The 14,951-nt window shown below is 39.2% G+C and overlaps 1 protein-coding gene and 1 non-coding gene across 6 annotated transcripts; one reads left to right on the forward strand and one right to left on the reverse strand.

Moving 5' to 3' along the window:
• Positions 1-321: 321 nt before the first annotated feature.
• LOC131223611 (nuclear-pore anchor-like) lies at positions 322-4,658 on the forward strand. Of its 5 annotated transcripts, none has more exons than XM_058219056.1 (3): positions 322-454; positions 581-649; positions 4,352-4,658. In XM_058219056.1, the coding sequence occupies exons 1-3, from the start codon at positions 437-439 to the stop codon at positions 4,538-4,540; spliced, it is 276 nt and encodes a 91-aa protein (XP_058075039.1). In that variant the 5' UTR covers positions 322-436; the 3' UTR covers positions 4,541-4,658. The 5 variants fall into 5 exon arrangements, 4 of the variants coding, with proteins under 4 accessions (XP_058075039.1, XP_058075038.1, XP_058075036.1 ...); XM_058219055.1 differs by having other exon boundaries at positions 324-454; positions 547-649; XM_058219053.1 differs by lacking the exons at positions 322-454; positions 581-649 and adding exons at positions 1,494-1,965; positions 2,182-2,282.
• Positions 4,659-12,678: 8,020 nt separating this feature from the next.
• Positions 12,679-12,785, reverse strand: LOC131224511 (small nucleolar RNA R71). Its single transcript, XR_009160989.1, has one exon. It is a non-coding gene; the product is annotated as a small nucleolar RNA R71 (small nucleolar RNA).
• Positions 12,786-14,951: the final 2,166 nt, after the last annotated feature.

The raw sequence follows: 14,951 nt of genomic DNA on the forward strand, positions 1-14,951 counted from the left end.
ACCCATTTTCTATTTAAGGCAGAGTGGAAAACATAACCTGCCTTTATGCAGGCTGTCATTTCCCACTTTTGATGCTACAAATCACAACTGAGGTAAGAACACGAAGGTCCTATTCTTATCTCACATGTGAGTTGGGCACAGCCACCTATCATGAGATATTGATGGTTTAATTGACATTGGAGTAATTATTCCAATGCAATTAGTAGCAGTCCTTGTGTTTTGCATGAGTTGGACACAGCACACCTATATATATATATATATATATATATATATATATATGTATATATATATATATATATATATATATATATATATTGATTTTTATTTATGTTTTATTTTATTTCTAGCTTTCTTTTTTAAGAAAAAACTTGATTTGGAATTTCTTTTTCTTTAGAATAAAATTCTGAGTTTGTAGTAAATTTTAGAAGCATAACTGATGCATGCCCAAAATCAGGTATGTAGTAAAATTTAGTTAGTTGTTCAAGGTTTGTGTAAGAGTAATAAAATTCATGCCATTATATATGTATCTTGTCATGTATCAGCTAGGGTGGTAACTGACCGAACATCAGGATATTTGAAGGGCTTTGGGTTTGTCACATGCCCTATGATTGAAGAGATGGAGCAGGGCATAAAGGGAATGGATGGTCAGGTAATTGCTCATTGCCTAGGGGCTGCAATGTTCCTCATTACTTTCAGATGTGTTGCATTGGTTTGTACCAAGCAACACTCAATGTCTTTAAACGTGCTTTGGTTGCTACAGCTACATCACTGATAGAGCCAGCGACCCCCTTCTATTTTGGTATTTATCAATGGTAAGACATTGTTTTCTAGGTGTAACCCATATATATGATGAATAAATGGGATGATTTTTACACTAGGTGATCCTCATAGTGGGCCAACGTATTAAAAGTTTTGGATGTTACATTCACTTAATAGGTTGGAAGTTATATGTTGGATGTTACATCTATGGGATAAGGGTTCCCGGAATGCAACACAGAAGAAGAAAGGAAAACAAGGTATTGAAGATAGCATTCTATCTTTCTTCAACATCTTTGGTGTAGGTCTTTCGGTTCATCAAGTCAACGAGCTGACTCAGTTGACCCGATGAGATTTTGAGCTGAGTCATCAGGTTTAGGAATGCAAGCCTCAGTTTGGTGTAGGTTTTATGTTACCCTGTTTTTAGATATTGAGTCATCAGATTTTTTTCTGGTAGTGAGTGTATTTCATTTCAGGCTGGTTAACTGTCATATAGACCATACATTTTCTATTAAATAAAATAAAATTGTTGAAATTGCTGCTGAGCCTGAGGATGCGAATGAGGCCGGGGCTTGCAGCCTGGCTACACATGATTCAGATATGCTTTCTTTCCTTTATATTATGATTTAGATGTGTATAGACATTCTATGAGTTTTTACAATCCACGCATTTGAATCATCATATATGCTTATGATTTTAATGCACCAAAAACCACCCAGGCAATCTCAGCCCTGCAAATGCGTCAGCATATCAAGCTCATGGACTTGACATGGATATGTTTGATGTCGCCTAAGTGCGGAACTAGTTGTCCATTCCAATGTTACCAAGATCACCAACCCACCTCATTCTTTTGACAAAAAAGAAAATGAAAAAGAAAAAAAGGTGGCACTTCTAGCAATCATAGATATTATTGTCCTCAGCCCCTAGAGTCTGCATTTGGATGTTCTAATTTCTTTGTGCATGCAGTTTTTTTCCATTGAATTCAATATTAGTGAGTTTCTCAAATGTAGGATGTTTTGCTAGCAGTGATTTCTTTGTTCTGATTCCTTTTACTTTATACCAATGTTTTTATTCTCAAAGTTTAATTTATCTATTTCATTATGGCGTTTTCTCATAGGATGCAAGCTTTGGTTGAGGACTACATTTTCAGTGGAGGCATTTTCTCTATGTCGGTATTTCAGTATGCTAATGAGGAAAAAAGCTCTCAAGGTTAGTTCATTTCCACTTAAAACATCGAATAACTAGATAAATCAGCCGGTATGTACATTGATCAGTTGGTAGTTTTTTGGCTTTATCTCGTTTTTCTACAGTGGAGCCTGAATTCATAGATAAATCAGCTGGTATGTACATTGCTCACTTGTTCGATACTACCCAAACTGCACTTCTGTTTTGTTGTTGATTTATAGGTTTGATCTAGAACTGTAGATATTTCCATGGGATGTGTCTCGCATTTGAGCATCAACATGGGCAAAAGCAATCCCAACAAAAACAAGACTGATTCAATTCCATCTTCAATAGACAACAAGGTGCATTCTTGGACACACTTCTTATTGTAATTGGTGCATTCTTGCACATGTTTATTTTTAAATTTCGATGCAGTCAATTGTGAAAGGATTTATGACTTTGAAAATGAAAGAGAGAGGCTCATTATGGAGAAGGATGCAATCATTCAAGAGCATGCTTCCCTGGAAAATCAATTGGTTTCTTTACCAACACAGATAAACAGCCTCACTGCAAAAGTAGATAACCTTACAAGCAAGGTGCTTAAACTTACAATCTAACCCTTTTTGCTGAACACAAAAAGCATGCGTCTTTAAACTTACAATCTAACCCTTTTTGCTGAACACAAAACGCATGCGTCTTTATTACCTTTCCTATTCAGGTTAGTTCCATAAAGAAGGAATATGATCAAGCCCAATCTGAGCTCAATTTGAGTCATTCAAAGATGAAAGAATTTGACGCTAAGATTAGTGTCATTGGCAAGGAGCAACAAAAGCTTCAACATAAAATTAGTGATGCAAATGTTGAGAGGAAAAAATTGGAAAATGAGGTACTTGCAGTGGTTATTCTGTTCCTATTTTATTTAACTTGCTTGATCTATGAAATTGTGTATGTGTTCTTGATAGAAACTCACTACAAGTACCTAATCCTAATCTCAACTCCCTAACCTAAACCTAAACCTAAACTTGAAAATCCAAACCTAAACCCGATCTCGAACCCGAACCCGATTTCCTAAACCTAAACCTTAACCTATTCTCAATTCCTTAAAGCTATAACCTATAACCTATAACATATAACCTAAACCTAAACCTTAACCTATTCTCAATTCCTTAAAGCTATAACCTATAACCTATAACATATAACCTAAACATAAACCTTAACCTAAACCTATAACCTAAACCTAAACCTTAACCTAAACCTAAACCTATAACCTTAACCTAAACCAAAACCTATAAACTAAACCTTAACCCATAACCTATAACCTAAACTTATAACCGATAACTTAACCTTAACCTAAACCTATAACCTATAACCTAAATGTATTCTCAAATCCCTAAACCTAAACCTACACCTAATCCTAATCTCAACTCCCTAACCTAAACCTAAACTTAAACTTGAAAACCCAAACCTAAACTCGATCTCGAACCCGAACCTGATTTCCTAAACCTAAACCTTAACCTATTCTCAATTCCCTAAAGTTATAACCTATAACCTACACCTAAACCTATAACCTAAACCTAAACCTAAAACCTAAACCTAAACCTAAAACCTAAATGTATTCTCAAATCCTTAAACCCAAACCTACACCTAATCCTAATCACAACTCCTTAACCTAAACCTAAACTTGAAAACCCAAACTAAACCCGATCTCAAACCCGAACCCGATTTCTTAAACCTAAACCTTAACCTATTCTCAATTCCCTAAAGCTTTAACCTATAACCTATAACCTATAGCCTAAACCTTTAACCTAAACCTAAACCTTAACCTAAACCTAAACCAAAACCTATAACCTTAACCTATAACCTATAACCTATAACCTAAACTTATAATCTATAACCTAAACTTATAACCTATAACCTAAAACCTAAACCTAAACCTATAACCTAAAACCTAAACCTAAACCTAAAACTTAAATGTATTCTCAAATCCCTAAACCTAAACTTACACCTAATCCTCATCTCAACTCCCTAACCTAAACCTAAACCTAAACTTGAAAACCCAAACCTAAACCCGATCCCGAACCCGAACCCGATTTCCTAAACCTAAACCTTAACCTATTCTCAATTCCCTAAAGCTATAACTTATAACCTATAACCTAAACCTAAGCTAAACCTATAACCTTAACCTAAACCTAAAACCTAAACCTAAACCTAAACCTAAACCTATAACCTTAACCTAAACCTAGGTTTTGAGTTTAAAAGTCCATCCTAGGTTTGAACACATTACTCATGTTGGATTTTGCCATAGTTTAGAAGATTTGTAGGTACATTTTTTATTTCTTCATATATAAGTGTTTTTTTTATCTTTCTTACTTTTGAGATGTGTACAAAGGCATGCTTGTTCGATTGTGTCTACAAATGCTATTTTATACAGGCTGACAAGCTAAAGAAGTCAGTGGAGGATGAAATTCATTTTCTCAAGGGAAGGGTTTCAGAACTTGAAAGTGATCTTGTGTCGAAGTCCACAGAAGTTACATCTGCAGTTTCAAGGAAAGAAGAAGCTCTATCTTCTGCATTTGCTGAAATTGACCGTCTAAAGGAAGAAAATTCTATAAAAATATGAGCATTATTGAATGCATATGGAAGGTGTTTACTGTGTTGGAGTGTATTTGTTCCTTGCACATGAGGGCATGCCTTAGTTGTAATTCTTATAATAGGTTGAGCAAAGTGAAGTATTGTTTATTTAGAAATGTGAATGTAGGATGCATTGTATGATTTGATTGTTATTTGTAATAAATGCATCATTTTTTTATGATTACATTTTATATACTATTTCTATCAGCATTAAGCTTATATGAGTTATCAATCACAGCAGGTTCTTGCAATGGAAACAGGTCGTATTATTACAATTTAAAAAAAAAATAGCTACAAATATAATCCGTAGCTATAGCTACTGCTTTTGTCCGTAACTATTGGTATCTATTGCTACGAATATTATTGGTGCTAATGGTATTTATTGGTACGGATAAAATCCCTTTTGCTACGAATATGATCCGTAGCATGTCCTTCGCTATTGGTAGGGTAGCTAAAGGTATTGCTACGGATATAATTCGTAGCTATTGGTATCTATTGCTACGGATATAATCTGTAGCTATTGGTATCTATTGCTACGGATTATATCCGTAGCTATTGGTATCTATTGTTACGGATATAATCCGTAGCTATACCTTTAGTTGCCCCACCAATAGCGACGGACGTGCTACGGATCATATCCGTAGCAAAAGGGCTTTTGCTACGGTTTTTTGCCGTAGCCTTTGCCCATTTTTCTTGTAGTGATCGCGGGATATCGAGCCGAGATCACGTCTCAAACTGTTCAACTTAGACTCACAAGGCGAGTGCTTGGGTTGTGCGAATACCTTATATGAAAATCTTAAACTTAAGTGAAACTAGCCCTTTTACTGTTTCGCAAAGTTGTAACTTTTGAACCATCAATTTATGGTCAAAGCCAGTGTACCTACTAAAGATATTTCTCCACACATATCCATATAGGTATAGACCCAATTGATGCTCGGTGACTGTTGATCTAGTTTAGAGCTTTTTCGGTTGATCGGTACGTCCGATCATCGGATGGTTGTATCCAAACATAAATCGCCTTGTGGGACACATATGTCATGGCTTAGATTGACCCATATGCTTTCTATTGGGTCTCATTAATGGGAAAAAAACCCCTCAAGGGTCAATATAATGAGTAAAGGGCCATTAGGGCCATTGGCATCACTTCTAGTATTATAAATACTCATTCATTTCATGTCCCCTCTCCCCATATGAATTTTGAGCCTAGCTTTAAAGAGAGAAGAGAAAGAGGATAAATGAGAGGAGAGGGAGAGAGAGAGAGAGACAGAGAGAGATTGGAAGTGTGAGGATTTATACACCTTCACCCTCTCATCTCTTCTATAGCAATATTACCCTTCGTTGGTGTCGATTCGGCGATGATTGAAGGTAAGTATTGAGTCATGTTTGTGGGTTTAGGTCTTGTATCTAATTCATTCTAACTCTTACAAGCTTGCATACTTAGGTTTTCGATGATCTTTCCCTAATGCCCTAACCGTACGAGCACCGAAAGTCGAGCGAATCGTCACAAGATGCAGACCATTATCTATAGGTTATCTTTTATCGACCTTTGAGGGTCTCAGTTAATAATTAGTTGCTTGTAGATGAATTTTTGTATGCTAACATGTTATCATTTTGATTTTACTATAATATATACTATTGGTTGGATATGGATGCTCACATGTTTGATGAAATGTCTCAGTGATGGAATGTGTTGCTTTGTCGATGCTCACATGTTTGATAAAATGTCTAAGTGGTGGAACGTGTTGCTTTGTCAATGCTCACATGCTTTATTTAATGCTTAAGTGATTATATTACTTTATACATGCGCACATGTTTGATTTAATGCCTTAGTGAACATAGTACCCTATGGATGCTTACATGTTCGGTGAAATGCTTAAGTGGTTGTGTAGTAGAACACATGCTATAATTGTGTGATGCAGCTAGAGTTTAGTCCATAGAAATACTTAGGATTGCGACGATGTTGGGTCAGTCGATAAATCACCCAAATCAAGGGGTTTTCCAATTAAGTCAACCACCCTAGCCTCGTTCAATCGACCCTGCTCAAACATGGATGACCGATAGTAGTTGGACTACATGGGATGCTTGCGACTAATGCTGGTTGCGCTGAGGTTCTCCCAGTTCAATCAAATTAGTCCGCTAGCCGACTGATCATGTATGTTTACAATGTATGATATGATCAAATTGAATCTAAGATACCCCATTCTCAGTGGATGAGTCCATTCATAACTGTTAGTATGATACGATCCCACTAAGACTCATGAGTCGGGCATGGTGGTATGAGAAACTGTGTCCGAGCTGTCAGCCTATTCTGGGGTGATGAGCCTCCCCGTAGTGACCAATGAATACTAATGGATGTAAAAGATTGTTGTTCGAATGGCCCAAGTCAAATCTATGGCCAATGATTCCGTACCAGAGTACCGTTCGAACGATCCTAGCATGAATGGAATTGGTTGACAAGCCCTTTCCTTTATGTGTTTTGATTTTATGTGACAAGCCCATACCTCGGAACTGAGTGATCATACTCGGTATTTGGGTAACAACTCATACCGAATTGATCCTCATATATTTGGGTATCATGATGTTCCTTAGAATTACTGATTCATGGTATAAATGGGTGATATCTAAATTCGGATAAAGGGACACCAGTTAGGAGCTGCTACTACCGTAATGAGCCACGTGATCCGGATAAAGACTCATGATATAATGCCAGTATCTTAGTTTCACCAATATGCTGAATGAATAGAACTTAATAATTACTCAGATAACATACGCATTCACCACATTGCATTAGATAGGATTTTGTAACTTAGCATTAGAGTCACTTATGAGGGAGTGTTGTTGTCACACCCCAAACCTGAAAATCGGATTCACAAGAATCTCGATCGCCGAATATGGTGCCGACAGCCTCCATAGTATCCCATTCTCGGCTCCTAGCGTTCATATGCCAGATTCCGATCCTGGGATCCTACAAGGAGGATTTTTTTTTTGCCAATGTACATTTAACTCGTAATAAGCATAACCACAAGATTACCCAATTCACAAGGGTAACATCATCAGCACATATCCACTAATATAATCATTTGAGTACAATGCTAAAAGGAAAATACATAAATTGAAAATCAAGCTCCGGAAGACCGCTGCACGCTTCAAGCTCAACACTGCTGCAATCTAAACATAACCTACACGCATCTATCGTGCATAAGCTTATAGAAAGCTTAGAGGGTGGTGTAAGTGTGTGCACAATGTAAGTGTCAAGTATTCAATACCATGCCATCATTATACAATACTGGAAACACTGGTAATTCCATAAATCATACAATATCGGAATAAGTAGAAATGCTGACAAGATCATGAATTATCAGAGTAAGTAGAAATACTGACAAGATCATAAATCATATGCTAACAGAGTAAGCGGAAATACGGACAAGTCCACGAGTCAATCAATATCAGAATACGCAATATAGAACAGCTATGCAAATGAGGAGTCATAAAGAGCCAAATATCAGTTGCCAAGGATACGATGCAATATGCGGTGCGAATGGAATGATCATGCTGGAGTGTGGAGTCTAGATGATAGTACGTAGTATCGCAGGCTATGGAATCCATCATAAGGGACTTCTATCCCAACCAGTCCCATACCTAAATTTAGATAGTCAGACTCGATGTGGTAAACTCCTGATCTCAGGTTAGTCGCCCGCCCCAACCGGAATCCTTGCCATTGTGAAGGCAGACGTAACAAATAGTTGCTCACCACTAACCCGATGGATAGTGAATGAATGAATGCATGAATGAGTATGCAACTCCTACTCACTAAATCCACATATCAGTACAGTTCATCTCTGGGATCATCACCGGGGTTTAGTACACTTCAAATGGCATTGCCACTCTCCTAGCCGCACAGTCCAAGTGAGCGTAAGAAACCTCACTATCCGCCTGGCCAATAGTCTGCCAATACCTATCCAGCACGTCGATAGCGGACCCACTTACAAGCTGGTCAAACTCAGCCTAGTATTGCCCCCTACCCTCGGGCGGGTAAGGCCACACCCCCTCCCATTCGACCACGACACAGTGGGAGACGCGGCCTCCTGGTATTCAGTACTCAGGTGCTCATGTATCCACTCGGTCTCAACTTTAGGGCGTCTCCTGGCCACGGAGGTTTAGGAATTTTCACCCAAGGACATCTATGGCGCCCGTATGCTAAAACCAAACATTTTCGGTGTCCCATTTAGTCATCCACGATATGCCTGTGGAGGTTACGGCCCTGATGTCGCTAGGGCATACAGTAATCATAATGCGAGATGCATGAGTCATACAATCTAGTCATGCATCAATCCTGTGCATACCGCGTGCTCATGTGAGATAACCTCTGCCTATCAGGGAGTCCCATAACAACATGCTCAATGACATATGCAGTAATCAACCACATCTCATAACAAACATGCAGATGATGCGTATGGGCATGTATCATGATGCTATACTGTCACATACTCATAATCGGTATCAACAACCGGCATCGACAATCGACCTCGACAATGTGGACATTTAACCAACATTGCCCCCAAGGAATGGACCTCATGGATTCTAACATATAGTGGACCCATGACCTCACACAAGGGCCAAATATACAACACCATGGGCCTCACTCAAGAGTTTAATATACATCACGATGGGCCTCTCACATAGGCCTAACATATATCACAATAGGCTCCATCGCCTAGCCCTCAAATGCATCACAATGGGCCTCATCACATAGGCCTCATATACATCACATTAGGCCTTAAACACGGGCAGAATACACATCATAACAGGCCTCAAATACGAGCCGCATATACATCACATTGGGCCTTGTTGAGGGTCAAATATTGCATATCAGACCCAGTTATTGCATGAATTTACAAGCATGATACCGTTTAATAGCCTGATTTAATCGTGTTTGTGATGCAGAGTGTATTTACAAGCATGAACTGAAAAAGGGTGCTTAAACTATGGATTTAACACTCTGATGACACCCAAGGCAAGGGACGGACTCCAGGAGACCAAGATCGATGGAATTACACACCAGGGATACGAGGAAATCAAGCCATTCACGTTAAAGAGGCCCAAAATTGGTGAAAAATGCAAGATCACATAGTTCTCGCCATCTGATTGGCTCAAAACTTCACATATGGCCTGAGGGCCATAAATTAACCGTACATATCAAATTTCAGCCCTCGGATCACTATGGAAGTACCCCAACTGACAGATCAACCCATAAACCGTTGATTCTGGGCCCACCTGATATCTGGAACTGTCTCAACTTTGGTCTCGATGGTTTAAATAAGATGAGAAAATGAATGGATGGATCAGATTTTTGAAACACATCACAAGGGGGCTCGTATGTAAGGTGTGTACACTGCACGTGTACACGTACGCGAGGCACCGAACCAGTTAAAGCGGGTCAGCGCCTGCTGACCCGCGTCTTCTTCCCAAAAATGACAACTGTCGTTTGACGCTGTAACGGATGGACGCTGTCCGTTTTGCGGACGCTAGTGGGCCCCACACAGTCCTAGTGGACAATCCAAACCGTCCATCTTGTAGAGGGCCATGAATTCTTCAAACCTATGCTGAACTTTTGGACCCATGCAAGCACACGTGCGCGATACAGAGGCCATAAGTGGACTGCCCTGCAACGTTCAAATTGATGTTTGGATGATTTCTTCTCTGATTCTGAGTCAATGGACATGAAAAACCATCCGTTTCTTACCGAAATTTCGAGGGCAATCTAATGGACGGGGTGGATTTCTTTAAAAACACCTCTGTGGAGCCTACCAATCACATCAGCGCCGGACGTGCGAAAGGCTACGCACGTCCACCGAATTTGATTTTTCAGGCAATTGTGGCCCACCATCTTTGATCATATGGCAGATCTGAACCGTCCATCGTGTAGGCCAGCCAAAATACTTCCAAGAGACGTTGATTTTACAGGAATAACGCAAGAAGCGCGAGAGTTATGAAGCCCCGAACTTGGCTGCGAAAAGGCTTTCGCTGCGCATGCGATAGCTTCCCAAATCCGATTTCCACCACTCCAAAAGCTATAAAAAGAGTTCCAAATGTGGAGAAGAGGGTGTGCTTGAATAGGGGACGTCAGATAGAGAAAGAGAGGCGGAGAGAGAAGTGTTTGGAAGTTTTATAGATTTTTTCTTTATTTTTCTTCTTTTTCCTATGAATTATGTCGAGATTTAGTCTGATTATGTTAGGCTAAACCTCTTAGCTAGAGCTAAGAGGTGAAGCTTGTGGCGTGATGGGAGTTTCTACAGGTTTGATTTGAACTGAACTGATTGACTCTGTTTTGATTTGAGAAATTCTTTTAGTCATTAATGGTTTGTTGTGATTTAAATTACAGTAGATCTGTGATGGCTTGAATAATTTCTTTCCTTTTATTTTGATGTTCGGAAACCCTATTGTTCGCCATCGTCTCATAGACATGGTTGGATGATGGAATCCTTCCTAACACTCATACATCTTTTAGTTGGTTATGGATTGGTCTAAGTTCTGTTGTTTACCTTGTCTCTTAGGCATGGATTTGTGATGGAATCATACCTAATTCTTATACCTTTCATCTCTTGAAATTATATCAAGTAAGTTCAGTATAATATTCATGAAGCAGGCATAAGATCTCCCTGATCTCTACAAGTGGATCCTTTGAATCCCTAGTTCCCTTTCTCTGAATTCTTTAAGTTTAGATTAATATTTCACCATTATTCTTCAAATCACAATTAGTTTAGATTTCATCTTAGCCTAGTTCTAGATCTGGTTATTTTCAGATAACGTACAGGTTTCAGTCCCTGTGGATTCGACCTCGGTCTTACTGAATTTATTACTACATCACAACCCTACACTTGGGGTGTGAACAAGTTTTTGGCGCCGTTGCCGGGGATTGACGGCTACGTTTCCTAAAGTTAACTGGTTTTAGGATTAGTTTAAGAATAAGACTTTTCTGATTTTTAGGATTTATTTTAGAATTTTCTAATTCTAGGTTTTTCTTTAATTTTTAGAAATTTTCTATTTAAATAACTTTCTATTTTTAGATAGTTTTCCTTTTTTTAGAAACTAACCCAACTTTCTTATTTTGTAGGATTCTGAGATAGGTTTCTAAATTGGTAATTTCTCTCTTCCTTACTATTTCTAGATTAGGATTCCTTTTTAGTAAGTTTCTAATTCTAACTCTTTTAGAATCTAATTTTGTTTCCTATTTTATTTTTAAAAATTTTCTATTTTAAGACTTTCTGTTTAGAAACTAACTTTTTTGTTTTGTAGGCTTATTAGAAATTTCTAATTCGGTATGCTCTTTCTAAATTTCTACTTTCTAATTTAGAAATTCTTCCTTGTTTCTTTTTATTTCTATATTTCTCTTCTTAGGAATTTTATAGGCTTGCTATTCTTAGAAACTAACTTGTTTTGTTCTATTTTGCAGGTTTCAATTTAGGGACTCCAATTTGGTAACTTCCTTCCAACCCTCTTTCTCTTTTTAGATTTTTATTTCCCTTCATAGGATTAGGGTTAGAATTTGATTGAGGGCTGCGAGTGTTTCATGCCCAAGTGGGCTCGTGACAACACTCGACGTCTCTTGACTGAAGGAGGATTAGTTGAGGGGTTAACTGTCCATCGTAGGACTAGACACCGCTCGAAATCCCCTGAGTTAATTGAGGATATGGCTGGAAATCAACCTCTTCTACCCCAACCTAGGGTAAAAGATCTCCAGGATGAGAATGAGGTGCATCAAGCACCCCCGCCTCGTACCTTATGAGATTACTTACAACCGGCGGGGGTGAGTACGCCCTCATGCATGGTTTTCCTGAGAATGCAGGACACATGGATATCAAACCAAGGGTGATCCAACTCCTCCCTAAATTTCATGGGCTTGAGTCAGAGAATCCTTACTTACATTTAAAAGAATTTGACGAGATCATAGCTACCTTATACTTTCCTAACGTGTCTGATGACACAGTCAGGTTGAAACTCTTTCCCTTTTCTTTGAAAGAGAAAGCCAAGACGTGGTTACATTCACTACGTCCTCGATCAATTGGCAGATGGAATGACATGACAAGGGAGTTCATTAAGAAGTTTTTCCCATACCATAAGACGAACACCCTAAGAAAGTCGATCATGAACTTCGCCCAAAGGGAAGATGAAACATTCTTCCAATGTTGGGAGCGGTTCAAGGATCTTGTCAGTTCATGCCCACAACATGGTTTTGAAACGTGGCGCATCACGAACTTTTTCTATGATGGACTAACATCTCCCATGCGCCAATTAGTCGAGACGATGTGTAATGGGGAGTTTATGAATAAAGGAGTCGATGAAATGTGGGATTACTTTGATAAACTTGCTGAGAACACACAAACATGGGACATCTCCCCTAGACCTAGTACTACGTTTAGGCCGACTCATTCCAAGGAAAGGGGTGGAATGTATCTCCTGAGAGAAGACGATAATATTAATGCTAAGGTAGCTAATCTCACTAGGAAACTCGAGGCCATGGAATTTAAGAAGGATAAGGCTAAGGAAATTGTTTGTAGCATCTGTGGTTGCAACATTCATACTACTGAAAACTGTCCAACTATCTCTGCCTTTCAAGAGGTATTAAATGAGCAATCCAATGCTATAAGCAATTACCAAAGACCTTTCAGTGGGCCCACCTCTAACACATACAATCCTGGCTGGAGAAATCATCCCAACTTCAGTTGGAGGAATGGACAAACCGCTACACCTCAAGGTTACCTAAATCAAAATCCAGCTCAAGAGAAACCTCAAGAGGATTCGGTTCTAAAATATTTTCAAAAGCAAGAGCTTTTCAATCAGGGTATGCTACAGGCCTTCCAAGACCTAACAAAAGCAATACAAGGACTTAAGGCTGAACATACGATTGGGAACAAGTGGAGCTTCCCAGCTCAACCTCTTCCCAATTCTAAATCGCAATATGAAGTTAGCGACTCAAGCTCTTCAAATCAGATGGAGCAAGCTAAATCCATTACCACTCTTAGGAGTGGAAAGATCATTGACAAAACCATTCCGGTTAGGGCTGAAAAGCCTAAGGACCCGGAAGTGGATAAAGAAGATGGATCTAGCCATGCCCCACCAGAGTTAGAACCGGAACCTCAAGGAAAGCCGATTGCTCCATTTCTCCAATGGTTGGTTGCACCAAAATCTCTCTCTAACTCTCAGGATATTCTAGAGGTGTTGAAATAAGTGAAGGTCAACATTTCACTACATGATACCGTGAAACAAATACCTTCATATGCCAAATTCCTGAAAGACTTATGTACGACCAAAAGACGGCAAAATATTCAAAAGAAAATCTTCCTGACTGAGAAAGTGAGTGTCATCCTAAAGCAAGATGTGCCGTAAAAATTCAAAGACTCCGGTAGCCCAACCATATCATGTGTAATTGGGGACAATCGAATTGATCACGCACTTCTTGACTTAGGAGCGAGCGTTAATCTTATCCCCTAGTCGGTATATAAATAGTTGAACTTAGGTGAATTAAAACCCACCTTAACCACACTACAACTTGCTGATCGCTCTGTTCGTATACCAAGAGGGATAATTGAGGATGTGTTGGTCCAGGTTGATCGATTTTACTACCCAGTTGATTCATCATCCTGGATACCGAACCCATCGGTAACACAAGCACTCAGATTCCCCTCATTCTTGGTCGCCCATTCCTTGCCACTTCAAACGCAATTATCAATTACAGGAATGGTGTCATGAGTATGTCTTTTGGGAATATGACATTAGAAATGAATATCTTTTTCAACACGGCCAGACGGATAGAGGAAGATGACGATATCTACGTTATTAACATGATCGATACTTTCGTAGATGACAGGACACCCCTTACCTTATCCTCTGATCCTCTAAAGACGTGTCTGGCCCACTCTCATGAGTTTGATGATGATATAATTAGGGAGACGTGTGCCATGCTTGATGCAGTACCGGTCCTTGAAGTTAACCGGTGGAGGCCACAATTTGAAGAGTTACCCCAAACTGATGAAGTACCTCTACCGTCTAACTTCAAGCCACCGAAGCTTGACCTAAAACCTTTACCCTCTGATTTAAAATATGTATACTTAGGTCAAGATGAGACATACCCGGTGGTGATTTCTATCCACCTTGAGAAAGAACAAGAGAGTATGCTCATTACTCTCCTGGAGCATAAGGGAGCCCTTGGATGGACAATCGCGGACCTCAAGGGAATCGACCCCTCGATTTGTACTCACCGCATATATCTTGAGGATAATGCGAAGACCGTTCGGCAACCACAACATAGACTAAATCCAAACGTGAAGGAAGTGATTAAGGCCGAGGTTCTTAAACTATTGGATGTGGGTATCATATACCCTATATCTGATAGTCAATGG

This window comes from Magnolia sinica, chromosome 13 (assembly GCF_029962835.1).
Source record: "Magnolia sinica isolate HGM2019 chromosome 13, MsV1, whole genome shotgun sequence".
NCBI classification, from domain to species: Eukaryota; Viridiplantae; Streptophyta; class Magnoliopsida; order Magnoliales; family Magnoliaceae; genus Magnolia; species Magnolia sinica.

What these genes read in the sequence shown, in the direction of transcription:
- LOC131223611 (XM_058219053.1), top strand. Translation starts at nt 1,857, where the DNA reads ATGGCGTTTTCTCATAGGATGCAAGCTTTGGTTGAGGACTACATTTTC. An exon ending in TGAGGAAAAAAGCTCTCAAG is followed by an intron (nt 1,966 to 2,181) that starts GTTAGTTCATTT and finishes CTAGAACTGTAG; the next exon opens with ATATTTCCATGGGATGTGTC. An exon ending in CATCTTCAATAGACAACAAG is followed by an intron (nt 2,283 to 4,351) that starts GTGCATTCTTGG and finishes TATTTTATACAG; the next exon opens with GCTGACAAGCTAAAGAAGTC.